This window comes from Calypte anna, chromosome 1, assembly GCF_003957555.1.
Source record: "Calypte anna isolate BGI_N300 chromosome 1, bCalAnn1_v1.p, whole genome shotgun sequence".
NCBI classification, from domain to species: Eukaryota; Metazoa; Chordata; class Aves; order Apodiformes; family Trochilidae; genus Calypte; species Calypte anna.
The window spans coordinates 176,124,333-176,151,661 of record NC_044244.1 but is presented as its reverse complement, the minus strand read 5'-3'; the positions used below and the strand labels follow the sequence as shown (position 1 = coordinate 176,151,661).

Below are 27,329 nucleotides of genomic sequence, written 5' to 3'. Positions count from 1 at the left end.
GAAACTGCAGTCTACTCCCTCACATAGTACAGTTCTGTATTGACCTTTAATCTGCAGTGGATCCTACCAATGAAATTTATCCAGAATATTTACAGAAAGATTGTTCCTTCCCTTGAGTATCTTACCAAAGAAGTACATTCCTTTTCTGGCCTCCAAAAACATTGTAAAGCAGCCCATGAGGGCTGTTACTCGTGCTCCTGAAGGTATACACAGGGAAGGAATGAGGTCAGCTCCTACATCCCACTCTCTTGCCATCACCAGCACAGCACCCGGGCACAGCTGGAATCAGTGAAGACTTTGTCATGGGTAAAATAACAGATCCTTGATGTTGACTTATATCCTGCTTTCTGCTTGCTGAAAAATGCAGCTTTAGAAGGTAATAGACAAATGTTTTCTGTGGGATTTGCAAGATAAAAATAGTCACTGACACTTCATGTGCCTTCAGCAAAAATCTAGAGGTCTTTATTCCAGCTGACACTCAATTTATGGTTTGGTTTTGTTTTGTTTTGTTTTAGGAATGTGCACATTATTTCCTTGAAGTTAAAGACAAAGATATCAAGCATGCACTGGCAGGACTGTTTGTTGAAATTCTTGTCCCGGTAGCCGCTGTGAGTTTATTTTTCAGGTTGTTTGAATTATTTTTTTCCACTAGTTAAAACAGCCTATGATAGTGTTTTATTAACATGGAGTTTTCTTTCAGGCTGTTAAAAATGAAGTGAATGTCCCCTGTCTGAGGAACTTCGTTGAAAGCCTGTATGATACAACACTTGAACTTTCCTCACGAAAGAAGCACTCATTGGTCAGTAACCCTGAAAAGCAGAAGCTAAAGCTCTTTGTCAGAAATACCTCTGAGAAAGACTCCTGGGAAATTCCCATAATGGGTTGCAAAATTATTTCTACACTATTTCTACACCAATAGATTTATGTTTGCAGGGATGGTTATTATTATTGTTATATTTATTTTATTCAGAATATGATAAAAATCACTTTGGATCAAACAGATGTTTTCAACTTCTGGGTCTATTATTGTTAAATGGTTAGGTTTTTTCATACTTGTTATGTGTAAACATTAAGAAGAGAAGAGAAAGAATAGAGTTCACTTCTTGTCAAGCAAGAATAAATGAGGCATGTGGGAACAACTCTTTCACAGGAATTAAATAATACATTGAAGGAACAAAAAAATGTATAACACATGCCCTTTTAAATCCGTTACTTGGCTACTGTGCAGCTCCCTATTTCATTTTCATCTTGTGAGATGAACAGTGGCACTGCAGTGTATTTTTGGAAGCATGAGTTGATCTGAATTAAAAGAAGATCTGAGTCAGTTTGACGCTGGCCGCCTTAAGCAGTCTGGTGCTCCAACTGGGTCAGTGCACGTCAGCACTGCAGCATTAGCTAATCCATTTTGAAGTCTTGGACCTTTTAAGTAAAGAAGGTTGTCGTTCATCCTCCCTGGTTTTATGGGAAAGTCAGAAAGACTTCCCTGTTTGCAGCTCTCTTGGCAAATGCTGCTCAGTAGCACCTAGTGAGTCTTCTGGGAAGAGCGCAGGAGTGTGCTTCCCTGCCACCATTCCACCAATCCCCCTGCAGTCCCATGGGGAATCCAAGCATCCCCTGGAGCTTTGCATCCCGTTTGAATTAGTGGGAGACTTGGGATGGATTTCTGGTTTCACTCTGCTTGTGTTTGTGCAGCTCCTTTCCACTCTGCCAAGCTAATAAAGCGTTGTTGAAACTGCAGCAGGGTGAGAGCTTTGCTGTACAGTTTTTACACAAAGTAGAACTTCCCCAAACTGGTGGCTGTACTTGCCAAAGTCAATACTGTGTGCTTGAGAAAAGATTGCACAGCTGGGGCTTAGTGTTTGATTGCTTGTCTGCACATACCACACTGGAAGCTACGCAGTTAAAAGTGACAAAATAGAATAGATTCTTGTGAGGGTGTGATTAGAAATACAAACATTGCGAGGAGGAGGAGGAGGGGAAAGCAAACAGTTGGCAGAAATAGCTGCAGTGCATATTTTCAGGCTTCCAGGAAGAAAGCACAGTCTTTAGAGGCTGAAAAGAACCTTCCTTTACAAGATCAGTGTTTTGTGAATTGGTGCACTCATTGTACAGGCAGGATGGGGGCATTCATTCTGCCTCATTTTCGTCTAAAAGTGTCTTGTCTGACCCAGTCACAGAGAATTAGGAAACTCCTGGAGACGATTTGTATCTTCCCTCCTAAGGCTCTTTCTTAGGATGGGTTTTAACATTTTTGGGGTGGAAGGAATCTCTGTGATCCTGTCAAGTACACTATTATATTCATCATGTTAATGTGGTAAAAATGTCTCCCTTGAGAAGATTTCAGTTATCCTCTCCCATATCTCTTTTGGACATGAAGATCATAAAAATAAAAATTAATATACATTTGCCATTTGCTCAAGAAACCAGGTCTAGCCTATCTATGGACAATATATGTTATATATTAGAGGAACAGAATTTGGGGTTTGTGGGGTATTTTACGCTTCAATCTGTGCCTGAAGATAGAATTTTAGGGTTAATTTTGAGAATCATTGATCTTTAAGATAAAATTATCTTATTTTTTACTGATATGTTTTAAATCCTTATTGAGTATATTAAAATGACAACTGAAACAGGAAAATCTTGCTGAAATAGCAAAGTTAATTTTTAAATTAATAGCTGCATTTTAGCTTATTTTCTTTAGTGTAACATTTACAAGGTGAGTGTTAAAGGAAATGCTGACATAGAGACCAGGTCCCAGTATCTGCACTTCTATGTTCTGTCTTGCTTCTTTTATGTTCTGTCTTGCTTCTTATTTTTTTTTTTTTTTTATGTATCAAGATGTAACTACCAGCAGATTCAGGCATCGCCTGTGTTTTAACACAGTTCTTTAAGATGCTTGACATGTGTCTCAGCAAATAATGTGACTGCAGATTTTGAGGAGTAATAGGTATCTATCTGAGCATTCACAAACCCCAACAAGGCCTATGGATCATGTTATTATTATAATGAAGTTTAGTTATGTCTATGATATCTCTGTTAGCTGACAGAGATTTGCCCTGTGAGTCTGTAGAATTGTGGCCCATCTTTGGATTTACTACACTGTTACAAGCAGACATTTGTTTTTAGTCCATCCATAAAATAGATCAATAACAGCTTTAGAGAAAGGTTCCTTTAAATTATTCTACTTAGCAATGTGTTTATATTGACTAACATGTATTGCACAATGTAGAGAAGTTAGAGCTTTAACTTTTTAGTATTTCTATTAAGTTATTTTTATGTTATGTAGACATGGAAGTAATACGGTATTGGCATCCATTTTCTGTCTAGGCTTTGTACCCTTTGGTAACATGCCTACTGTGTGTCAGTCAGAAGCAGTTCTTTTTAAACAGATGGCATGTATTCCTCAACAACTGCCTATCCAATCTCAAGGTTAGTATCTTCTGGTTTTAATATTGTATTAAAACTTGAGTATGCACTGTTGATCTGTTGCAAATCCATTTTAGGGAAATATGCTGAATTATTGCTATTATCTGATTCCATACATAATTTTGTTGCCAACAGTACCAGTTCCCTAGCTGTGCAGATTTTCTCTGAATCAAAAAATTATCCTTTTGCCTAGTTTGAATTTCTGCTGTTTTTCTATCTCAAAACAAGCCTGAGTCAAACAGCTGTGAAAGAGGAATGCTACTGGGCAGCTGTGAGGCTATATCTTTTTGTAATGTTGTTTCAAAGACTCTGAACCTTGACATCCATTAAGTGCAGAACCTCCTTTCTAATTTGTGCCTGAAGTTTATTCTTACATTATATATTTCTCTAGAATAAGGACCCAAAAATGGCTCGAGTTGCACTGGAATCTCTGTACAGACTACTGTGGGTTTACATGATCAGAATTAAATGTGAAAGCAACACAGCTACCCAAAGGTAAGATGCTGCATTTGTTATGATCATCAGGCCTTGTAGGGTGTATGTTGCCAGTGAAGAGGTTTGAGCTCCTTAGAATTGAACCTATTTTTGTTTTGAAATGAAAAACTCAACTGTGCAGAACAAAATACTCCCTTTTGTGGCACCAACAGTTACTCTCCCACCTTCTAAAATTACCGCATATAGTTTTGTCTACTTTGGGAGGAACTAAAAATTTCTCTGCCTGGTTAAAGATAAAAATATTTTTGCAGTGGCATGTGGTTGACTGTTTTATTGTTACTTGTAATGTAATAATGAAATAAAAGAATCATATTGAATTTGTAGTGGAGGATCAGAACGAGATGCCCCATTATATTTTCCATATATACATTCCAGTCTTTATAAATGGAGTAGGATTTCACATGTACATTTCATAGTAAGTGAAGTGCTGTGGGGTCCAGAAATGTCTAATGCTTTTTTCCCTTCTTTTACAGTCGACTTATTACTATTGTTACAACACTTTTCCCCAAAGGATCCCGTGGTGTTGTGCCAAGAGATATGCCTCTAAACATCTTTGTGAAGATAATACAGTTTATTGCACAGGTATGGGGGAACCATGCATATGTCTTTTTAGTCAAAGAATAACTTGTTTTCCACATAACAAATTAACAAATAACTAAATCTGTATTTCCTGGTTTTCTTTTTTTAACTCCATTGTCAATCTCTTTCATGTAGGCAATGAAAAAATTATAGCTCAAACTGGGGCAAACTTCTTTTCAACAACAGTTTTGATTTACTTTATTGCACTGAAAAAAGAGTAAAAATTATTTCATGTCAACTCAAATGTATATTTTGACAGTTTTTGGAATTGCCAGCAAGTCAGAAAATGCATCTGTTGATAGGCTCTGACTTCAAAATAATATGCTGTATGTCATCCTGATACTGAATCCTACTATAGAGAACGAAGAGTTGCACTGGTTTTAAAGAAGCTGTTCAGAGGAAAACCAAGTCCAGCATGTAGCTGACACATTTAGTTTTCATTGGTTTAAATGGGAAATTCTAAGATAAACTAACCTTCAGTGCTGGAAGTTTCATCTCATACTTACTTTTCATACAACATTCCCATTGAGCAAAACACTTAAGCATGTGCTTAAAGTCGCTCAATAGGAATGCATTAAACAGAAGCTTTAAATTTTCCCTTAACTGTGCCATCTGTGAACAAGCTCCTTTTTAATAAAATATTATGTTAGTACCATAATTACCACCATTTAAATGAAATAATTAAAAGGTTTTTTTCCAAAATGGAAATGTTATAAATTTCTTAATTTGTCAACATTCAGTAGTGTTGAAAGCTTGGGTCTGAGAATATGTTCTGAATACTTCAGAAAAATCTGTTTTTCCATACTTTAAATAATTCCTGGTTAAACTGGTTTTCAACATTTCATTCCCTAAAGAAAATAAGTAGCAGAAGTGAGAAGCTTAATGATTTACAATTTCTTGACTTTTTCAGGAACGTTTAGATTTTGCAATGAAAGAAATTATCTTTGACTTCCTCTGTGTTGGAAAACCAGCAAAAGCTTTCAGTCTCAACCCTGAGGTATGATGAGCCATCTGCATATTTTTATGAGTTAGTATGTATTGTGTTGTGTTACATTAACTTTCTGGTTACATTATAAGCATTCTTCCACCTTTGTCCAGCTTTCAGGCCAAATCTTGAACTTGATTTATTGGTAAAATACATCTGTGGACTTTTATTTGTGACGTGCCACATTGTTTATGCCTCTCTTATGTTTCCTTAGTGAAGATTATCAAATTAATAAGATAAATTCAGCTATTGATCACAGTATCTCCTAGTCACTCCACTATTGTTATATGCAATACCTTAAACTACTGTCATTAAAATATAAATTTTCTGTAACAGTTTCGATGTTTTTCAAAACAATTATACTGAGAAGGAGTACATGATACGAAAAGAACTGAAGATTACAAAACCTAAAAAATTATAATGTAGTTTTGCCCCCCACTCTGTCATGAATGTTACTCCTGTGAGTTAGCTTTCTAGTGTTTCTCTTAGATAAAACAATCAGGAAAATATCAACAACAACAAAAAAGAAAAAAGTTATAAAGTAATGAAAAATTCTCATTAAAATAACAACTCATTTAAAAAAATAATTATTTTTCAGGTTAATAATAAACACAGTAAGTATAAAAAGCATTTGTGATCACCCAATAAAATTTGCCCATATTAATCTTGAGGTATTAAACAGTCATATCTGTTTGCTAAGATGTTAAAATAGAATGATTTATCTTACAAACATTGTACTTGATAGCAAAAAATAGGTGGAAACATAGATGAAGCTTTTTACTGTCAAAAGGAGCAGTAGTGAAAGGCAGGCTTTTCTTTGAGCACAGCTTCCACCTTTCTTTGACAAAGAAAAATGAAGTGGAATTCTCAAGCAGGCACATTTTGGGTCAGAGTCATCTGCAGTAGTGACTGAGGAAGGTCCTGCAAAGGTCATTGTGTTCTTAGCATTGCATGAAACTGAGCTTTTAGGGCATGGACACAAACCTTGCTTCCTGATGAATCAACATCTGAATTTTTGCTTTTTCTAAGTAACAATTTAAGTCTGAAAGTAATTAAAAATGAGACTACATTTTTATGTACTTGCCCCTTAGCATTCTAAAAAAATACCTGTGTTCTGTGTAAATGCACCTCTGGGAGGCTGTAAATACAATAGTCTCTGAATTTTTGGAATACATTCCTGGGAAATTGAAACATTCTGGTCTTTCAGTCATTGCAAGGCAAAGCCTGAAATCTTTCCTCTGATGATTTCCCTGAAGACATTCAGGTCACTTACCCTCATCTTTCTGGTTTTTTCTCATTGTCTTTTCGGTGCTGAGCACCATTCCAGACTTCTCACACAGTATGGTAAGCCTCATGGTCTTTCAAGGAAGTTATTGCTCTTTTTTCATAATTACCACTTAGGTCATTTGTGTTTAACTGAAAGTATGGTTAAGATGTGTTACAAACTTCAAGATCAAATCCGTGTGTTTTGTCCTGAAATAAGAGACAGTGTAATAATGTAAATACTTAGAAATAAAGTGATGAGAGGGGAGAGCACTGCTCATGGTGCACATATGAATCCATAATTTACTTCATAGGCATTTTTTAAAAAATGTCAGACTAGTCAATTAGTGGAGATACAGAAAAAATGCTGTCAAGCACATATTCAAAATTTCAAAGTGATTGAAGAATGTTATTAGAGTAAGATTATTTGATTATGATACTCATTGCTCTTCTGAACTTTACAGAGAATGAATATTGGCCTGAGAGCTTTCTTGGTAATTGCTGATAGCTTGCAGCAAAAAGATGGTGAACCTCCAATGCCAGTGACTGGAGCTGTCCTTCCCTCTGGAAACACCCTCAGAGTGAAGAAAACATATTTGAGCAAAACTCTTACAGAGGAGGAGGCTAAAATGATAGGTCAGTAAAAGAATGGACAATATAGAAACTTGGATGAGACTGGTCTTTGGCTTGAATGCTCTTTGGTACCTGAGCAGAATAATATACTCTTCTCGAGTGTTCAATTGATTTCTTTATTGCAAACATTTACTTTATTGTGCATTCGAATAAAATATGTGGTATAGTTTGACAAATACTTGGGTTTTATTGCTTTCAGGAAAATTCCTCAGTGGTGCTACAGAAGTGATACCTACCCTGTGTTCTAGAGGGGTTAATTGTCTGTTAAACAGACAGTTTAGAATTAGCTTCTTTCAGCTGTGATATTCATCTTGATAGAAACAGTGTCTGTGCTCAGAAAATATACCAGCCTTGAAAAACAGACGATTCCTTGTGTATCTTTTTAATTGCAGTGTCTCACACCAAAAGAAACTTTCAGAATGGCCAAAACTTCAAAATGTTAAATAAAGCTGCCTGCATAAACAGTGCCATTGCTTTGGGCTTCCTTTGTAGCCGATGCAGAGAGAATACTGTACTGCAGGAAAAGTGTTTCTGAACCATGCCCAGAAGGTATCTGGTTTTGCTGGCAAAAAGGAAGATCTGGCTGCTCACTGTACTTAGAATCATAGAATGGTTTGGGTTGGAAGGGACCTTAAAGATCATCTGGTTCCAACCCCCCTGCTTGTGTAGGGAGACGCCTTCCACCAGACCAGGTTGCTCAAGGCCCCATCCAACTTGGCCTTGAACACTTCCAGGGAGGGGGCAGCCACAGCTTCCTTGAGCGACCTATCCCAGTGTATCACCACCCTCAAATGAAAGAATTTCTTCCTAATGTCTAACCTAAATCTCCCCTCTTCAAGTTTTAAGCCATTTCCCCATGCTGTCTCACTAAATACCTGTACAAAAATCTCTACCCCAGCTTTCTTGTAGGTCCCCTTCAGATATTGAAAAGTCACTATGAGGTCACCTCAGAGCCTCCTCCAGACTGAACATCCCTAATTTCCTTAGCCTGTCTTCACAGGGGAGGTGCTCCAGCCCTCTGATGATTTTAGTAGCTTTCTGGACATGTTCCAGGAGTTCTGTGTCCTTATAATGGGGTTGGGTCTCAGAAGAGCATAGAGATGGAGAATCACCTCCCATGACTGGCAGTCTGTGCTGCTTTGGATGCAGCTCATGACCCCCTTGGCTTTCTGGGCTGCAGGCTCACATTGGCAGCTCACAAGCTTCTGGTTAACCACCACCCCCAAGTCCTTCTCCTCAGGGCTTCCCTCAGTCCTGTCTCCTCCCAGCCTGTATTTGTGCATGAGATTGCCTTGAGCACATGCAGAACCTTGCACTTGGCCTTGTTGAACTTCATGCAGTTTCCATGAGCCCATTTCTCGAGCCTGTCAATGTCCCTCTGGATAGTACTTGAATGGAAACAAAGTCTCTATATTTCTGCACCAGTGATGAAGACCTTTGTTGCACTGTTGCTAGGTCATTGTACTAATATCAACAAAATAAGCAATGTAAGACCCACTGATGCTTAAATGTTCGTCAGACACAGTATTTAGTGCTGTCAGTGATTCACTTCATTTCAGTTACTTCTCATACGTTTGGTAATAAATGCTTGCACTATTGAATTTGTATATTCTATTAAGAATTCTTCGCTATTCTATGAGACAATACTCTAGTTTCCATGTGTAACGTGTAAGATTAGGCTAAGTAATTACACTATTTTCTTTTTCCTTCTACTTTGCCATTGAACTTCTGATTATATCAGGTCCAAACGTTGATGCAGTTTTGAAATTCTAAGCTTACATTGTCTATATCAAATAGGAAGAGTTGACTAGAAGATAGATTAATAAAAATACATTGTTCGATGTTACTACATAAAATTTAATTAAGAAAATTTAAATTTTAGCCTTTGATGAATACAGAAAATTAGTTTGTTCAGTTTTCATTCCTGAAGTATTTGATATCCATCAACTGCTGTAAAGCTGTATGTTTAATACTGTTTTTCACATAAAATATCATGCCAGTAATTTCCCTACTAAGTAAATCTTAGGAGAGCTCATTCAGATTCCTTTTTTTTTTTTTTTTTCCTTTGCCTTTAGTTTGTTTAAATCTTGCTAGTAGGTCAGAACTTTTACTTCAGTTATGAAATTCACAAAACATGTTGTATAACTTGACAAACTCTGTGGCTTCATTTGACTATGTGTGAACATAGGGATGTAGGAACATCTTTTTAATAGGCATTTTTAATTTTTTTCTCCAGGAAAAGTATGTGTATAAATATATATCTCCCTTGGGGTATTTTTACATGCAATAGCATTCTTTCCGGAGAGGGCAACATATTCCATCTTGGAACAAGGACATCATTGCTAGTGGAATATACAATCTCATGAGGAAAACATTTTTCTTAATTAATGCAGCACACTATCAGTAAGCAGCTTTTGTTTTCGAAATAAATGTATCTATAAATATCCCAAATTATGCCAAAAATTCTTATGATTGCAGGTATGTCTTTATATTATTCTCAAGTAAGAAAAGCTGTGGACAACATACTCAGACATCTTGACAAGGAAGTGGGGCGGTGCATGATGCTAACCAACATACAGATGCTTAACAAAGAACCTGAAGACATGATCACGTGAGTGCTAAAGAACAGTAAATCCCATAAAATACTGAGATGCCATTTCAGAACCTTTTCTCTATTTCTGTCTATCGTGAGTCATCAGAGAAACAGAAAGAACCAAAACACTAAGCTTAATGAGTATATACTTTGAAAAAACTATTTATGAGAAGTTGATTGTACTTCTTTGCATGCTGCAGTCTTGGGAATTCAACTGGTATTCTCGACATAGCCAAAACCACATTTGAGGAGTATGGATGTTTAGGTGGTAGAAAGTTGAAAGCCCAGAGTGGGAAATCTGTCAGCCTGCAGTCAGAACACTCCTTCAGCATGTATTTGCATCACTGAACTTCAGAGTGAATGCAACAAATTTGGTAAATCCCTATTAATAGTAACCTTTCAAAATTTCCTTTATTATTCATGTCTGTAATCAAAATCAAATCTTAATTTAAAATCCAAGTAATTTTGTGGTAATTGTCTTGGATTTAAGCACTACCCCACTGGAACAGAATCAAACCAGAGCATCTCAAGTGCTGAACAGCATCACACTCTCATCCAAAATTACCAGTGAGGGAAGTTTCCCATAGAGAATTCTGGTGAGGTGGACATCTAGTAGATTTCAAGGAAACAGAGACATCATTTGACACACAGAAAACACAGATTGTAGAGATCCCAACTGTAAGGAGACCTTGCATAACTTTCTTGTTAGAGGAGTGGGTGTGTTAGTTATGCTGAAAGAGAAATACCCCAGTGGGAAAAAGCTTGAGGTGAAATGAAAAGGACACTGGTCTCTTTGAGGTTGTTTTTTTCATATAGCATCAAAAAAAAGGTCAACTTGCTGGAAACACAAGTGGTAGACTGCAGTTTCTGGCCAAATTCAACTACCTTTTACAGCTGATACAATCTTTATGTTCTCATGTAATTTCTCTGCCATTCTTTGTTGCTGTGACTGTTTAGATGAGACTGTAAGCTCTTCCTGTCTTTAGCATTCTCACTTAATTTAAATTGCATGCCAATATTACTATCCAATAATACTTCATATTTTTATTTGAGTACTACCCAATATACTGCTCAGTACTCACAGCCAGTTTTCATAATACTTTTGGGTATATTTTGGGAGAAAGAGTTTTGAAACTCATGTTTTATTCCCTAAAGAGAATAGCATTGTAAAACCTTGAGCACTTAGAAGTGTACTTAGCCGTAGCTATAAATGTCTAGTATGATTTCTTAACATCACCAAAGTGTTGTTTATTTTTAGAGGCAGTAAAAAACTAGACTTAAAAGAGTATTAAATTCCAGGTCTTACAGTTAGGTAGTAGCTTTTGTCAGATGTAAAGAATTTTAAGTTTTAAGGAAGATCTGGATGTATAAGTTCCAGTATTTTTGTGTTGTACTTTATGTCCTATAAACTATAACTTATTAGAGTAACTTGAAAGGAAAAGCACACTAGAACACATTTTTACTTGGTCTTCCAGTGAAAAAATACCTGAAATGCTTAATTATCAGTTGATCTGAAATCATGTGAACATCAAGAAAAACAGCATCCACTGTTACTACAAGCATTTGAAATGTCCCTTTTAAAAACTGTATTATGCATGGTAACTGGAAAAGCCAGTATATTGTTTTTATGTAACTGCTTGTCATTTTATTCACAGACCTTCATGCTTCACTAGAGTTATGTATTTGTTTTGAGTTCTTATGGGCTTTAATATTTAGATACAATAAATACTATATTTATCTATTTTTTAAAGTTAAAGCTTTTGTCATATTTACAGATAGCATTATAGTATGAAATGAATATCATAGTGATATTTCTAATAGCAAATAGGAATCAGAGGGAAGTAGCTGGTCAATTAATGAATTTACATTATACAGATTCTGAATTTTCTTTGACAATGTCAGATATGCTCCTGTATTTAATGACTGATCCTTTAAGCATTTATTTCTGAAGCAGTAAATGACACTTTCAAGAGTTTTGCTAAAATCCTAAGGGATGTCCTTTGCATTTTCTCACTAGAGTATGAGTTTCAGCACTGGTTATAATTACTTACCAACATCTAGTCAGAAGAGGGTTCCCATTTTTCTAACATATAAACCTGTTCTTGCAAGTACTTCAAAGATTTTTGCTGACAATACCTAGTTAAAATCTGGTACTGCTGGCATAGAAACACGTGCCAGGAGAGGACAGCTGTTGGTGTGTTCATCCAGAGCTCATCCTGTTGGATGCTCTTTCAGCCAAAGATGACTGCAGAGCCCTGTGGGACCTCTCTTGCCAGACACTTCACATCCTATGCCTGGTGGTTCAAATAAATTGGGGCCTTTAGCCTTAGATTTTGGATCTTCTCCTGCCACAAAACACCCACAGATTTTTGTATGACTAAATTATTACTTATTTATCATCATAATAGTTTCCTTTCAGCCTGTCCTTTCTCTTGCCTCCATTTTAAGTTCACAAATTGTTTGCCCTTGCCAGCAAGTGGTAGTGAGGAAGCTCTGCAAAGTTCACTTGCCCCTTCATGTCAGCAAGGAAAACTCATTGGCTTGCTGGTAAATAGAAGTACTAAAAGGCACTTTAATGTTAACAACTATAAAAATATTTTGCAGTAGCTATTGATGCAGCTAGTACTTCCATTAGCAACAATAGTTCAAAGTTTATAAACAAGATCTCAGATGAGTTGTATTTTACTCTTTCAAAACAGTTGCTGACACCTTTCAAGGTCTATCTGTTACCATACAGGATACAGGTACAATGAGATAAAGAAAAATTGTTGTGAAAATAGTTTAAGTCAGCAGATTAAAATAATATAATATTTTTTTAATGCAATACATATCCAAGCTGCTAAGTGTACAGGCTGCTGAGAGAAGGAATAGTACTCATCTAACAACTGTCTTCAGTCTTAGAATTAAGTAAGCCTAGTGTCAGTTTCTGCCTTTTCTATATCCATTATTTCAGTGAATGTTCAGTATTACTCTATAAATCTTAATTTAAACTTGAGAGATGTTATTATATTGTCTTTCTCTATGATGGAACACAGGAATAAGGTATCCAAATGCTATGTCCACTTGGGTGGAGAGGCAGAGGAATGTAGTAAGCCAGGCATTGGACTGAGGTGCAGGAAAACTAGGTTCATCTTCTGTTTTCTCACTGAGTTTCAGTGTGTTGCTAAGTAGCTTAGAATGCTATTTGGTGTCTGCTTTCTCCCCTATTCTTTTCTAGTTTAATCAGAAGCATATTAAAGCAGGAACAGGTCTTTAAATTGAACCTTCCTCTTTTGTTTCCTCCAAAGCATATTACAAGCATATTACAGGCTAGTAATTAGTAGTATTGTGGAAAAGACTGTGCATTTTGGAACACTTTTATGCTTTGGTTAAGTCCTCTGTACTCAATCGCCAAATGACAGATCATTAAAAATGAGAAAATTAAAAAAAATATATTTTGGGGTCTATCTGGACATCTGCTTTAGTCTTCATTCTTTCAAAACAATATTGTAAATGAGCCAGAAAAAACCTGCATTTGTTGTGAAAACAGTCAGCAGCTGAAACTTGAGCTACTTTTAGAAGGCTTAAGGACTTGCAAACTAGATTTTGGTCCATGGTGAACTTTAAACTCAGCCACTTTCCCAGGCTGGTAGGGAGCAGGTCAGCCATTCCACATATTTGAGTAGCCTTTGGGCTACTAATGCATATTTTAGCTGATAATAGTTGCTAAAGTGCTGCTATCTCAGACAAGGATCAAAAAGACAAGAATCAACAGAAACTCTCAGGCCATACCTGTCTCTAAATTATGCTTCATTTTCAGTGTAATGATGTATGGTATGCAGTTTCCAGAGATCTGTTCCTTATTGAGGGCTACAGTCTGTATCTTCCATCTTGTTTGGGCTTTTTACATATCTGCTATTTGCTTTATACTAACTGGTATAACTTTGCTGCACTTGTGATAGGTAACACCCCAGCTTTTTCCTCATAGCCTCATCTGAAATTTGCATCACACAAATGCTGATCCTGATGAAATAACTGTCCTGCATTATAACTCCATCTTGATATATATGCCAGTTTTCCTCAAAGAGAAACAAATGAGTCAATAATAATTGATTTTTCATACCCTGTATAGATATGATGAATAAAAAATGTCAAAACCAAAGCCATTTATTCAACTGAAACATTTCTTTATGTTTCCTTCTTATTTTATGTATAGGGTCTAGCTTTCTGTTCTGGTGTTCTTACTAGGCCTCTGGCACTCCATTATGACCAACCCTTTTCTGAAAAACTGTAGGTGGATCATTTAACACAGTTACTTGTTAAGCTCAGTCACCATGCTGTTCTAATTTTTCAGTGGTGAAAGAAAACCCAAAATCGATCTGTTCAGGACATGTGTGGCTGCTATTCCACGATTGCTTCCTGATGGAATGTCAAAACTTGAGTTAATTGACTTGCTGGCAAGGTAAGTTCTTCAAGCTTTAAATGACTGCTCAGGGGGAACAGAATTAAAAACTGAGCCACAGAATGTGTAACTATTAGACAGAACCATATGCTTACAAAAAATAATATGATGTTAATAAGATATAGAAGTCCTAAATTCTTTTTACAGGCTTGTTTATGTTACAGACTCCCAATTTTATAAGAGAGTAGATAGGTCATCCATGACTCCTTTCCATCAGTATATAGGTTACATGACACTCAGTATCTTCATGATATTCACCATTTATTGTTTTTTTTTTTAACCATCACAGCATTCTAATTAACAGAAGAGACCAACTTTCCTGTGTAGTGGAAAAATGTGAAGACAGCAGTTTAGTTTTGATTTATGATTCCCCTATGTCTGTTTGATAAAAGAGAATGTGCTATATGTGGTATCTTTCCAAATAATTTTTAAATTGATAATAATTCTTGTAGTTAACTTTATCAATTTTTTTTACTGTAAGAATATAAAGAAAAGTTAAAACGTTAAAAAAGGTAACCTAGAACACATGACTGCTAAAACAGTTTAGGTGTCAGGATGTCAGGTCCTGATGGACTGTGAATAATTAAGATAACAGGTACTGCTCAGTAGAGAAAAACTGTTACATTTCAGTTCTAGTATCCAAATCAAAGATTCCAGCATGCATTATTTCTGCAGCTGGATTATGGTAGTAAATCAAGCCACAAGACTCTTACAGCATACTGCTCTCAGGTAACTGTGAGAAAGCAATCTTTGCCACTTGTCTGTCTTCTGAAACGTCTGTGAGGAATGATAGGTGTGGGAGTCAGAGGGTAACAAGGAAAAGCATTTTCTTCTGCTCTGTGAGCACTCAGCTCCCAGTGATGTGCTAAAACACTGAAACAATTAATTCTGCTAGCAGTAAAGAGTGCAGACAACCAACCAAGCCAAAATTTCAGCAAGGGCAGGTGTGCTGTCGAGCATGGCAAGCGTAATTGATTTACTTGTGTTTACATCCTGTGCTGTAAATCACTTTTGAGTTCTTTTAAATCGTTACATTATCAAATGCTACAGATACCATATTAAGTAGTAACATCAATTCTGCTTAAGGGAAATGAAAGAGGATATGTTTTCCTTTAATCCAATATTTTAACTAGCTTTCTGTTCTTAATCATGGCCTTAACTGAGCCATATCCATTGTGGTCTCAGCTTTTCAATCGCAGAGGACTGTCTGGGTCAGACCTGTCACTATTAAAAAAATTTGGAGACTAATGTGGATTTTATCATAAATTGGTGCTTCCCTCCTTAAGTCTCACAACTGCCAGTTTAACCACTGTTCTATCTTTATTCTATCATCAAACTTCAGTGAGAAGAGGGTGTTGTGATTCTTCAATCACAATTAATTTGTAAGCATTTCTTGGGTAATTTCCATGCTGGGACAATGCAGACAGTAGGTCTGATGTGTTATCTGACTGGAACTATGAGAAAAAGTGAGACACCAGGAGGAGCTTAGGACAGCATCTCTAGAGCAACTCTGGAAGCAATTACATGCTCAGCCTTTACCCAACAGGAGGATTTTTGGGAAGCTGTTCTCACGTCCTACGTGTACTTGTGTTGCAGCACCTTTGAGACATTGGTACTGTTTTAAATCAGATTTTCAAGTATAAGCAAGGGAAACACAGTTTAGGTAGAATAAGTGGATGCATAATAGGTTGGAAAGCAATTAAGAGACAGTTCATGGTCCAGGAGAGGTACAGCACATTGTTGAAGTTACTGTATAGGGTCTGAGTATTTCACAGCAGGATCACAAACTGAACACACACTAAGAAATTATGTGCCTGTGAAAAGGTGAACCTTATTCTATTCAGGATTGAGGATGCCTGATTTAGAGACCAGTGTCCAAACTGGGGCCTTGCAGTTTTAAGAAGAGACTGACCAGAGAACATGAGAAAGGAAGATCAGTAGGTTGAAAGAATAAAGGCTTTTCAGTGTGGAACAAGGACTGAAGACAATCTGCCAAAATATAGCCTCAGAGAAGAAAGTAATGAACCATTTGAGGAATTAAGGCCTGGCCTATTCTTAATCTAAGTCTCCAGACAACCCCAGCAGCAGAGCTGCTTCTACATTCTCTGTACTATGCCATGTTTATTTGGGTCCAGATTGACCGGTTCTCCCAGTTATGAAAAAGTAGTCCAAGAGGTCATTCTGTTCTAGAGAACACTATGTTAGAGTTTTGGGCTTTTTCTGTGTCAGAGATGAAAATCAGTACTAGGATAAAATGCTTTGAAGAGGTGAGGCTTCAGCTTCTCTCTGTTTTTTTAAAAAGAACCTGAGAAGCTGTTCTGCCAGGTCTTTGTTGGGTCTGTGTTGTTGGGATGGAACACTGATAAATATTTTCACTGAAGAAAAAATACCATCTTTGGGTTAATGAGTTCTTTTATTCATTTTGGTTTGAATTTTTCATCCTCGTAACAGATGTGTCTTTTGGCTTTTTCCAGAAGGAGTCTGTAAGTCAGCGGCTATTCTCTCTTCCGGGACAGCTGTATTCATATTGTAAACCATAAAGCAGCTGCCAAGCCTATATTGTATCTTTTGCCCTTTCACTGCCCACTGAAAACATTGATTAAAAATTCCCAAGTAGGTCTTAAATTTAACTGTCTTGAGTGCAAACAAACAAACAAACAAACCAACATCTACTTGCTTCCTCAAACTGTCTGTCATAGAGTGGTAATACACAGTTGCATTCTTATGCTCAGTTTGAATTTCAGCTCATTTGGTAATGCCACTGCCCAGTAACTTGGGTTTAGAGACCTATGTCTGCTGTTATCCTCCTTTCTGTTATCTGTGTCACCGTGGAAGTCATTTCATGGATGACTTAAGCATGGCCTCAAGGGTTTTGCTTATTTTTCCGGTTTTGGTATTCCAAAGAGGAGACAGAAATGGCCCTTTTTTTGCACAAAAAATGTTGTATTTCCACATTTATAGAGAAAGCCATGTCATTATTGAAGCAGAACAGCTATTTTTGGAGTCGTATTCACCAAGGGTTAAGTTTCATGGCAGGCGCTTTCCTCTCTCTCAACTACAATGTCCCTTGCCTCCCAATTAGGCAGCTGTAATGAACCAAATTTGTTATGAAGCACATCTCATCATACACTTCCAACTGAATGGAATTTGGTTCCATTACATTTGGCTTATTGTGCTGGGTTTTTTTCCTAGCTTTCTGTCCTTTTCTTTATCATATGTCCTTGTTTTCAACTATGTAGGTTAAACTTAGATAAGTAAAACGAGTTCCAACGCACTACAGAAAATTACAGTCTCATGGGCAATAAACCCAAAATACATCATGAAGGCAATGAAGCAAAAATTCCAGAACACACTGATCTGAATTTATTTCATTCTGCCAAGCTACTAACACAGAAGTGGTTTGATAATTTTTGTGTCAAAAGAAAGTACATAGAATTTCTATGTTGAAAAGAACCTTAGCATGCTGCAAATGTGGAAGGAAACAAATTCTGAAAATTTAATCTAACATTGCACCAATTTTCAGAAAGACTTCGGGGCTGTCTGTTGTGTTTTTTAAAAGTCTTGCAGCTGTTTTTATCATCTCTGTATCCTAAATTGTTTAAAACTTGAAACAGTTTTTAAATTAAAATGCTCTTTTGAACATTTGCTATAAATAATTGTAATTTCCTCTTGGCTAAAGATTGATTTTAACTGTTATGCAGTTGAGGTGGTGTGATGCTTTTATTTTTATACTGAAAGTAAACAGACAAATATGCAAATTGTGAAATTATGTATTCAGTCATAAGCCTATTGTTATCACAACTAAACAGAAGTTATTTGGTAAATTAGTAAATCAAGAATATACTTGGCTTAGGGAGACAGAAAAGTTGCCAAATTATGAGCTTTAAAGTTACTGTGTTTTACAAGTGGAACAATGACTTCCTTTGGATACATGAATATGTTCCAACACTGTTGGAGCAAGAATTGCAATATAAAAATAGGTCAACGATGTTAATTGTGGTCAGTAATAATGAAACTCTGACAGCATCATCAAAATTAATACTGTCATTGGGAATTTTCCATCAGTCTTAAGTTACTGATACACATGTGCTCCTAACCATGATAAACACTCCTTAGATTTTTATTACCTGAGATATATTTTTACTTACAGGCTGTCTATCCATATGGATGATGAACTTCGACACATTGCACAGAATTCTCTTCAGGGTCTACTTGTTGACTTTGTTGACTGGCGGGAGGACGTACTCTTTGGTTTTACTAATTTTCTGCTACGTGAAGTGAATGATATGCATCATACCCTTCTTGATACATCACTGAAGTTACTGCTGCAGTTGCTTACACAATGGAAGCTTGTAATACACACTCCAGGAAAAGCATCTGAACAGGGAAAAACCAGATCTGCAGAGGTATGAAATCAAGAGATCTGTGTCCTAATATTTAGGCTGATGGAAGGCAGAAATTATCTTCCTCCGTACTGCTGTGGTTTATGTATTTGGTATTTACTCACCTGAGAAGAATTCACTATGTAAATGTTTTTTAAGGTAATTAGTTCAGCTGTTTTTTGAGGACAGCTCTGTCCTTGTGTAACACAGCAGATGTTACTGTTGTTGAGCAACATAAGAGAATGCATGTCAAACTGAAATATGCACATCAACAAAAACACATAAAGTGAAATATGTGTATGTAAATGTGGAAGAAGGACATTTTCCCAGGACTGTGGGATTAATTGTGGACTGATTAATAATGCTAGTGGGAACACTGAGAATACTAAAGTGGGTATTCCCTTCCCACAGCCATTTCTTTTGGCTGATTCAGAAACACCAGAGAACACGATGATTTCTACAGCTTCCTGTCTCCATGTATTACAAACATCCCTGGGAACTGAACAGCTTTGCTTTGCACTGTCCCACAGATAATTTCACCATAAGAGAGGATTTTCAGGCTTATCTCCTAACCCAGTCACATCAGAAATGTGATTTTTCCTTTGGACAGGGATGATGAGTGCTTTATAGCACAGAGAGCCATTACTTAACAGGTAATAATAGCATTACGAAATGTAGAAAAGGGAAAGCTGTGCATATTTTTAAGTAAGGATTGTTGCACTTTACCAATGGGCTACACTTCTAGAGGCCACCAACTGGGGTAAGGTGTTGCCTTGCTACAGGATCAATCTGCAAATCATCTATCTGGAGTAGAAAACATGTGGAGTCTTCACACTCTGACTTACCTTAACCAATCATTTTTTAAGGATGGATGAAAACATACAGTTGAAATACAAAGTAGAGGGAGGGGTTTGGCCAAAGGAGTCTGCTCATACATTGGTTTTGTGGAACACAGTAACTTAAAGCAACAAGACTGTTTGAGAGAATTCTGTCAGTTTCCCACTTCAGCATTTGCATGGCCTCTGCATTTTGTTTCTTTACATCTGTGTTAAGTAGAATATTTCTCAAAGACCTTGTTTTCAAACATCAACATTCCATTTTTTCCTGCTTGCACTGTCCTGCAGTTGATACCAAATGGATCCAGCCACAGGATACAATCTGAAAGAAGCCCCTATTCTAATGTGCTACATGCAGTTGAAGGATTTGCACTGGTTCTGCTATGTAGTTTCCAGGTTGCTACACGTAAACTGGCTGTTCTAATCCTCAGAGAGATTCGGGCTTTATTCCTGGCCCTTGGCCAGGCAGAGGTATGATTTTCCTTTTCTGAAGCTTTGAATTCCATGTTTTTAAAGATAAAGCTGGAAACTGCTATTACACTTGCTTTCAACACAGTTGCCACAGTGTAGCAGGTAAAAGCATTTGGTTTGAGCTTAACGTTTCTGTTTGCTGTTAATAGTGGGAACTTTTCTGTGTACTCAACCATGTAACATAAATAACATGTGACCTATACAGTACTTCAAAGGGAAACTTGTACAGCAACTTGGTGTTTTATGTTTGCATTATATAAATGTAAAAGACACTTTTCTCCTGCAGGGATCATTTTTTTATTGTCAGGATTATAAATTTGTATTGGAAAAGAAACTCATTCCTGTAGCATACCAGTTTGTAAAAAAACACAGCATAAGATACTTAGCATTATTCACATACATTTTCCTTGTATAGTAAAGACCACTTAAGTCTTTTTTATGGATATGGAGATATGAAGAGTCATACTGTGTGTTGGTGTTCACAGCTCAGCAAGTCGTCTAAATGCCTAAGAACACAAATATGCATGTTCATGGCAAAAGAATGTTTTAATAAACAGTAAGATACTTCTTCAGTCTTTTGATACCAGCTATCTGAAGTCATTTGGGATTTTACAATATGTGCTTTTGTTTGGTGTTGTTCTGTGTGTTTTATAGGATGATGACAGGCCTATGATTGATGTCATGGATCAGTTGAGTTCTTCTATTCTTGAAAGTTTTATTCACGTGGCTGTTTCGGATTCAGTAAGTACTGTTACATGTCAGTGCATTACTGTTATTGCTAATGTTTACATAGCATACTGACATAACAAATATTGGACATTAAATACTAAAAATAAAGCTGCTGAAATAAAAAAAATCCTACAGCTTTAATGCTTCAGCCATCTAGCCAGGAGCTCCAAGGCTCTACAATCTCCCAGACAATCTGTTCCATGAAAATAATGCTATTGGTATAGGAAATAATCCATACAGAAAATAAATTTATAACTGAATCTATAATGAAAACTACATAGATTCAAGACCTGTGACCTGCATTCAAAAGAACTGTTGAGAAAATCTTATTGCCAGCACGGTCTAATGTTTGTGGTGGATGTAAGTCCCTGACTGCGATATGATCTGGTCCAGAAGGTAAAAAACTTCAGCTCTTCTCCATGCTCAAAAGCAGCCCTGCCTGCAGACATAAGCTTAAGCTCTGGAGTAATTCACAACTGGGGTAAATCTCCATTCTGGCTCACTCAAGGGCCTGGTGTGTCTAACATACTACCAGAGAAAATAGATGCAGTAAAGTGTTTTGAATGAAAAAGTGTCCCCGGAGAACTGATACCTAGGGCAACTTGGTCTGCATAATATGGTAGAGATAAGTGCCCTGTGCCCTTGTCCAAATACCAGAAGCTATCAAGTTGGGACATTTTTTGACCTGGTTAACTTTAAAGCAATGAGTGCCTTTCTTAGGGTAGGAAGGGGACATCAAACTGGTGGTGAAGTTGGGCCACTGTGCAGCTGAAAGCAGGAAGGTAAGGGATCAGAAACTGAGCAAGCAAGAGACCTTCTCAATCTGTAACCCAGGAATTTGGAAATCCAGCTGAAATAACAATATCTGGGTTGAATGTTGCAGTCTCTCTGAGAGAAGGCTTGGAGTGTGTTCTTTAATTCTATATTTTAATAATATAGCAAAGCAAATGTGTTGCGTGTCTACCTGTTTTCTGACAAGTACCTCTGAGAGTGGTAATTTAGTAATTACTTCTGTAACAGTGGATGCAGGATGCAGGCAACTGTTATATCTAATTTGTGGTCTGATAGGTGCTACAATGCATGTGGTTTGCATTTTCATTTCACAAAGTTGTTTTCTAAAACAAAATTTTAATTAGACTTGAAAAAATGGTTTGTTGATATGAGAACCCCACTGAAAGCAGCAGGATTTAAAATGGATTAAAACTGCTTAAGTATCTGCTTCAGCCTCTTAATTCCCTAAACGCATATTCAAATGCCCTGATCGATTCTGAAGAATATTTATTAATAGTATTGGTATTTATCATATTGTCATAGCACGGGGGAATCAGTCATGGGCTAAGGCTCCATCTGGATGTTCAGACAATGAACAGGAGAGTCTATAGCTATTACAGTATCATACAAGAGACAGTAGGTGGGTTTAGGCAGAATAGAAAGCAACAGTGACTTTATATTGATCAGTATAATCAATAGTTATTGTGGGGTTTATGGGCAAGTTATTATTCCTGTCACAGTAAGTAGGAGCTTTAAGGAGGAACCAGAGGGGAAATAACAAGGTGGCTCTTATCAGCACTTGTAAAAACCTCCTCCCGAGTGATAGGGCAGTGTGACAGAAAGCATAAAAATATCCAGCAGTAGTTGGCCATGGAGCTTGAAAATAAAGACAAGTACTGAGAGGGAGCATAGCAGGGAATAAATGACTGTCACTGCAATTGTTCTCTTTTTTGTCTCCATAGACAACAATCCCATTAACACACAGCGTGGACTTGCAGTGGCTGGTGGAGTGGAATGCTGTCCTAGTAAATAGCCATTATGATGTGAAAAGTCCTTCCCATGTTTGGATATTTGCACAGTCAGTTAAAGATCCATGGGTTCTCTGCCTCTTCAGTTTTCTCAGACAAGAGAATTTACCCAAACATTGTCCTACAGCTCTGAGCTATGCTTGGCCATATGCTTTCACAAGGCTGCAGCTGATAATGCCTCTTGTGGATCCAAAGTAGGTGGCAAACTCCATTTAACTTTCATTTTTATGGGTTGTGTCATTTTAATTCAAGGTTTTTTTAGTCTCATGCTTCAGTATTAGTCTGTAAGTCCTCCAAGGTGCTATTCAAACATCCAGTTTTCTGTTTCATAATTTCAAATTGTAAGGTGGAAAATAGTTTTCTGCCTTCATTGATTTTGCCCACATATCATGTCATGTTGAGTAGTGGCTGCTGGCTACATAGCATAGAATCACAGAATGTTTTGGGTTGGAAGGTCCCTTAAAAGGGACCTAAAACTAGGAAGGGACCTAGTTTCAACCCCCTGCATGGGCAGGGACACTGGACCAGGCTGCTCAAATCCCCATCCAACCTGGCCTGAACACATCCAGGGAGGGGGCATCCACAGCTTCTCTGGGCAACCTTTCCCAGTGTCTCATCACTCACACAGTAAAGAGCTTCTTCCTAATGTCTGACCTAAAGCTGCCCTCTTCCAGTTTAAAACCATAACCACTTGTCCTGTTTTCCTGTAGGCTCCCTTCAGGTAGTGGAAGGCTGCATGTTTTATTTCTTTTTAAATATTTTAAGATGCTGTGTAATTAAGATTGGGAAATCAATTTAATAATTTTTATTTATTTTTTAAATTCTAGTATTCCTGTGAATGCAAAGAAAACAAGTACAGCAAGCAGTGGAGACAACTATGTTACTTTGTGGAGAAATTATCTTATTCTCTGTTTTGGAGTAGCAAAGCCCAGTATTATGAGCCCAGGACACCTGCGTGCTTCAACACCAGAGATCATGGCTACCACTCCTGATGGAACAGTGAACTATGATAACAAGGTGATGCATCCTGTTTAAAACAAAAATTTTATTTAGGAGAATTTGCATGCATCTGCATGCAAAATCATATTTTGATGGAAGTATTTCAGTTAGGGGACTATTTTTATAAACACAAACTGCTTAAGGCAGGTAATTAACTATTAAAATTAAATTAACTATTAAAACATCTGTATAATTGGTATCAACAGGATCTGTTAAAAACATTTGGCAAAAGCCGTGGTATTTACAAAATATTCATGCATATTCAAAATATGGTCATTCTGGACATGTGTTGAAGTGAACTTTGATTTGTCATCCCCTTTCTTGCCTTGTAGAGCACTCAGCTTTGAGAGTTTGTAACATTTCTAAGCAGTAAGGCAGATTTCTGAATAAGCATCATGTGCCTGTCAAACATGAAGGAGTAGTGTATGAAATACAGTTTGAAGTAGCAGCAGATGAGAGGAGCAGAAGCTCCACAAGTTTAATTGATGGAGTACTTTAATGAAACAACAGATTAAATAAAGTAAAATAATGTGAATGAAAGCAAAGAGCTTTCCCAGACATAATTATTTGCTAAGCCTTATCAAGATGATTGTGATGTAGCAGACATCCAGTTATCTTAATATCCATAACAGCAAAATAATTTCAGCATGTTTTTTAAATACATATTGATTCTTGGACTTTTTTTTTTTTAAATAAATTGTATTTACTTAGTAATCCTCACACTTAAATGTCAATGATTTCTTCATATATTTTAGGCTATTGGAACTCCATCTGTTGGAGTCTTACTAAAGCAGCTAGTGCCTCTGATGAGACTTGAAAGCATAGAAATAACAGAATCACTTGTACTAGGATTTGGAAGAACAAATTCCCTTGTTTTCAGGTACTTCCCCACTTACATTCTCAATTATTTGCCTCTAATTCAAATGCACTATTTTTGTTGTGATTTAAATATTTAATTTTTTTTTCTTTGCACTTTAGACATTATTCCTTATGCTTTGATTAAAATATCTAGAGGACACTATATTTTTTTTACAATTTTTTTTTTAATCCAGGGAATTAGTAGAAGAACTTCACCCACTAATGAAAGAAGCCCTAGAAAGAAGACCAGAGGTTAGTTAAGGAAATTAAATGTACTAGTTTGTTTAAACTGCAAAATTAATTGAAAAGTAGTAATTTTATCTCCATGAAAAAAAAAGTAATTTGTGCTAAGTAATAATTTAAGCTCTCTATGCAACAAGATTGTTTTAATTTGTATACAGGAACATAACAAAATAATTCAGTTAAAACTACCATTAATTTAAAATCTAATTGTGATACAGTATGTGCAACATGGAAATCCACTATGAGGAAAATTTTCTAGTCAAATATGGAACATCCTCTTAGGGAATTCAGATATACTGGAAATCCGTAGTATATCCACAGATACACTGGAAAGTCTTGTGGAGAGCTTCAGCAGTGGACCCAAGCTGCTGTTATGCTCCATTTTCCCTCTCTGGTTTTGGAGCATTCCAGCTGGCTCCAAGGCAGAAATCTGATATGGCTCTGGAGGTGGCTCAGTACCAGGAGCAAGGCTCAGAAGGCATCAATCCATCAGACAAAGCCCTCCAGACTTCCCCAGCAGCTTGTGTTGTGCTGTTCCCCCCATCATGCTGTTGTACCTCCCCGTGTGCTGCAGCCTTCAGGCCAGGTCACAGAGCCTCTGCTCCTGCTGCAGCACAGCCCTCCAGTTAGAGCAGGCAGTTTGTGATAAGAAAACACAAAAGTAATAATCCCTTGGGCCAGGGAATTGTTGCACAAGTCCCACTAGGCCACATAGGCATAGCCAGCCTTCTTCAAGTCTTCCAGAGCAGTGTCAACATGTGGCAGCCTGTGCTACTGGCCTTCAGGGCCACAAACAGTCCCTGTCTCCATTTACCAGTGTAGACACAGACATTGTGTCCATGCAGCTCTACTGAGAAGTCTGCAGACAGAAGGCAGCTTTGCTCCATTAATACTGTCCTCTGCTCAGGCTTTTCTACCTGGTGCTTAAGCAATTTGAAACTGTGCATTGACTGCTCTGTCCTCCACAGCAGTTTCAATAAGGTGTCCTCATGGTGACCTGTTCCTGCTTGCCAAGCCAATGCTTGGTGCAAAAGCCAGAAAATGGTGTTCAAGAAGAAGTTAAATCATTAGTTGGTGGACACAGGGTCTTGGCTATGTCCAACATGACAACAAAAATGAATTAACTCAGCGAGCATTTCATTTGTGTTAAGTTTTACGTGGACAGTTCTTAATTCTGTGTCTGGCAAGTGTCCACTGCCATTACCATTCTGTGTTGCTTCACACCTCAGTTCACTTGGGTGCCTTCCTTCCTTATGAACTTCCTGATTTGAAGATCACTGTTTTGGTAACTTGGCAGAAGCAAATCAATACATGTTGATGTAGCAGCTTGCCTCTAAATTTCTGCCAGTGAACCACGGAAGACAAGACTTGAAAGATCAGGAAAGGAATCATAAGAATGCAGAGGGTTACAGTATGCTGTAAGAGCAACTTTAGCACAGGGAAATGTCAGTAGAGGAGTATGAGAACAGGAGCTTGCAATGCTAATTCCAGTGTCATTCCTGATATGAAGAACTGGGCCACCTTGCAGCAAGCAGTTCCAAGTAAACCAAGGAGTGACTGTATGGGTCATGAAGCTCTAGAGACCGTGGCAGGGCCTCTATGTCAGCAGGCAGGTATCCAGCACAACAGAGATACTATTCTTGAACTGTCATATGCTGTGACTAGAAAGAGAAGGCTGAGAACTGCAGGGCTGAACCAGGACAGAGGTTACACGAGATCTGCCATGTGGGCACTGGCACAGAGCTTGCCAGATCACCTCTGACATTGTTGCAGGAGGCAGCTGTGCCTGTTAAATGCTGTCTTACAATAAATCTGGTTTTTGCTCTCCGTGTGCTTCCTGGAACCTTTGGGATCTCAAGGGAGAAAAACAGGGCTCTGAATAGAATAAATGAAATGGTGTAATGATTTTATTGAAACCTTTGGCTAGGATGCTGGTGACTGCCAGTACTGGGTCAGAATATCACGGAAAGCATCACTTCCTTTTCCCAAGCAGAGCCAAAGCACTGGATGAGATAAGCCTCTGATCTTAGTACTGCCATTCTTACATTCTGAAGAGGAAAATCTGAGCTTTTTCTGAGCTTTTCTTGTTCTGACAGCAAAGTACAATAGCAGATTTTTTTACCTTCTCAGATTTTTTGCTTCCTGGAGATGCAGGATACAAAGAATCAAGTCAGTGTAAGTCTTCAGCAAAGAACAGCCTTATAGCATTCACATCTTTCAAGGCAAGACAGCAGAAAGGACAGCTTTCTAGAACATAGTAAGATACAGGGAACCTATTAACAACTGTGCAGTCCTATTGTTATCTATGGAGGAGTATGTTAACAGGAGGAGTATGTTAACTGTGTGTACAACCACTGCACTCCAAACATCCAAGAGTGTCCTGGAGTAGTGTCTGCTAGGAGCTGGCTTGAGTGTGGGTGAATGTGTAGCTGCAGCATTGCCAAATTCAAGAATGGCTAATGGCTAAAATATTTTCCTGGTGTCTGGATATGTTCTGCACTTTACGATGCTTCCAGCACTCAAAGTAGGTGGCATAAAGCTAATATAAATATCCCTTCTGCCTGGAGATAGCATGTTTATGACACAGGGACCTTGAA

The 27,329-nt window shown here is 37.4% G+C and overlaps 1 protein-coding gene across 2 annotated transcripts in view; it reads left to right on the top strand.

The window, feature by feature from the left end:
* Positions 1–27,329, top strand: part of FRY (FRY microtubule binding protein) — a 163,421-nt gene that overhangs the window by 59,266 nt on the left and 76,826 nt on the right. For both annotated transcript variants that reach the window (XM_030446532.1, XM_030446525.1), the window contains exons 9-24: positions 516–608; positions 701–799; positions 3,328–3,429; positions 3,818–3,921; positions 4,395–4,503; positions 5,411–5,497; positions 7,213–7,384; positions 9,860–9,992; positions 14,308–14,415; positions 18,566–18,821; positions 19,922–20,104; positions 20,759–20,845; positions 22,567–22,826; positions 23,460–23,649; positions 24,387–24,511; positions 24,684–24,741. In XM_030446532.1, the coding sequence (XP_030302392.1) occupies positions 516–608; positions 701–799; positions 3,328–3,429; positions 3,818–3,921; positions 4,395–4,503; positions 5,411–5,497; positions 7,213–7,384; positions 9,860–9,992; positions 14,308–14,415; positions 18,566–18,821; positions 19,922–20,104; positions 20,759–20,845; positions 22,567–22,826; positions 23,460–23,649; positions 24,387–24,511; positions 24,684–24,741 (2,166 nt within the window). The remainder of the gene's footprint in view (positions 1–515; positions 609–700; positions 800–3,327; positions 3,430–3,817; positions 3,922–4,394; positions 4,504–5,410; positions 5,498–7,212; positions 7,385–9,859; positions 9,993–14,307; positions 14,416–18,565; positions 18,822–19,921; positions 20,105–20,758; positions 20,846–22,566; positions 22,827–23,459; positions 23,650–24,386; positions 24,512–24,683; positions 24,742–27,329) is intronic.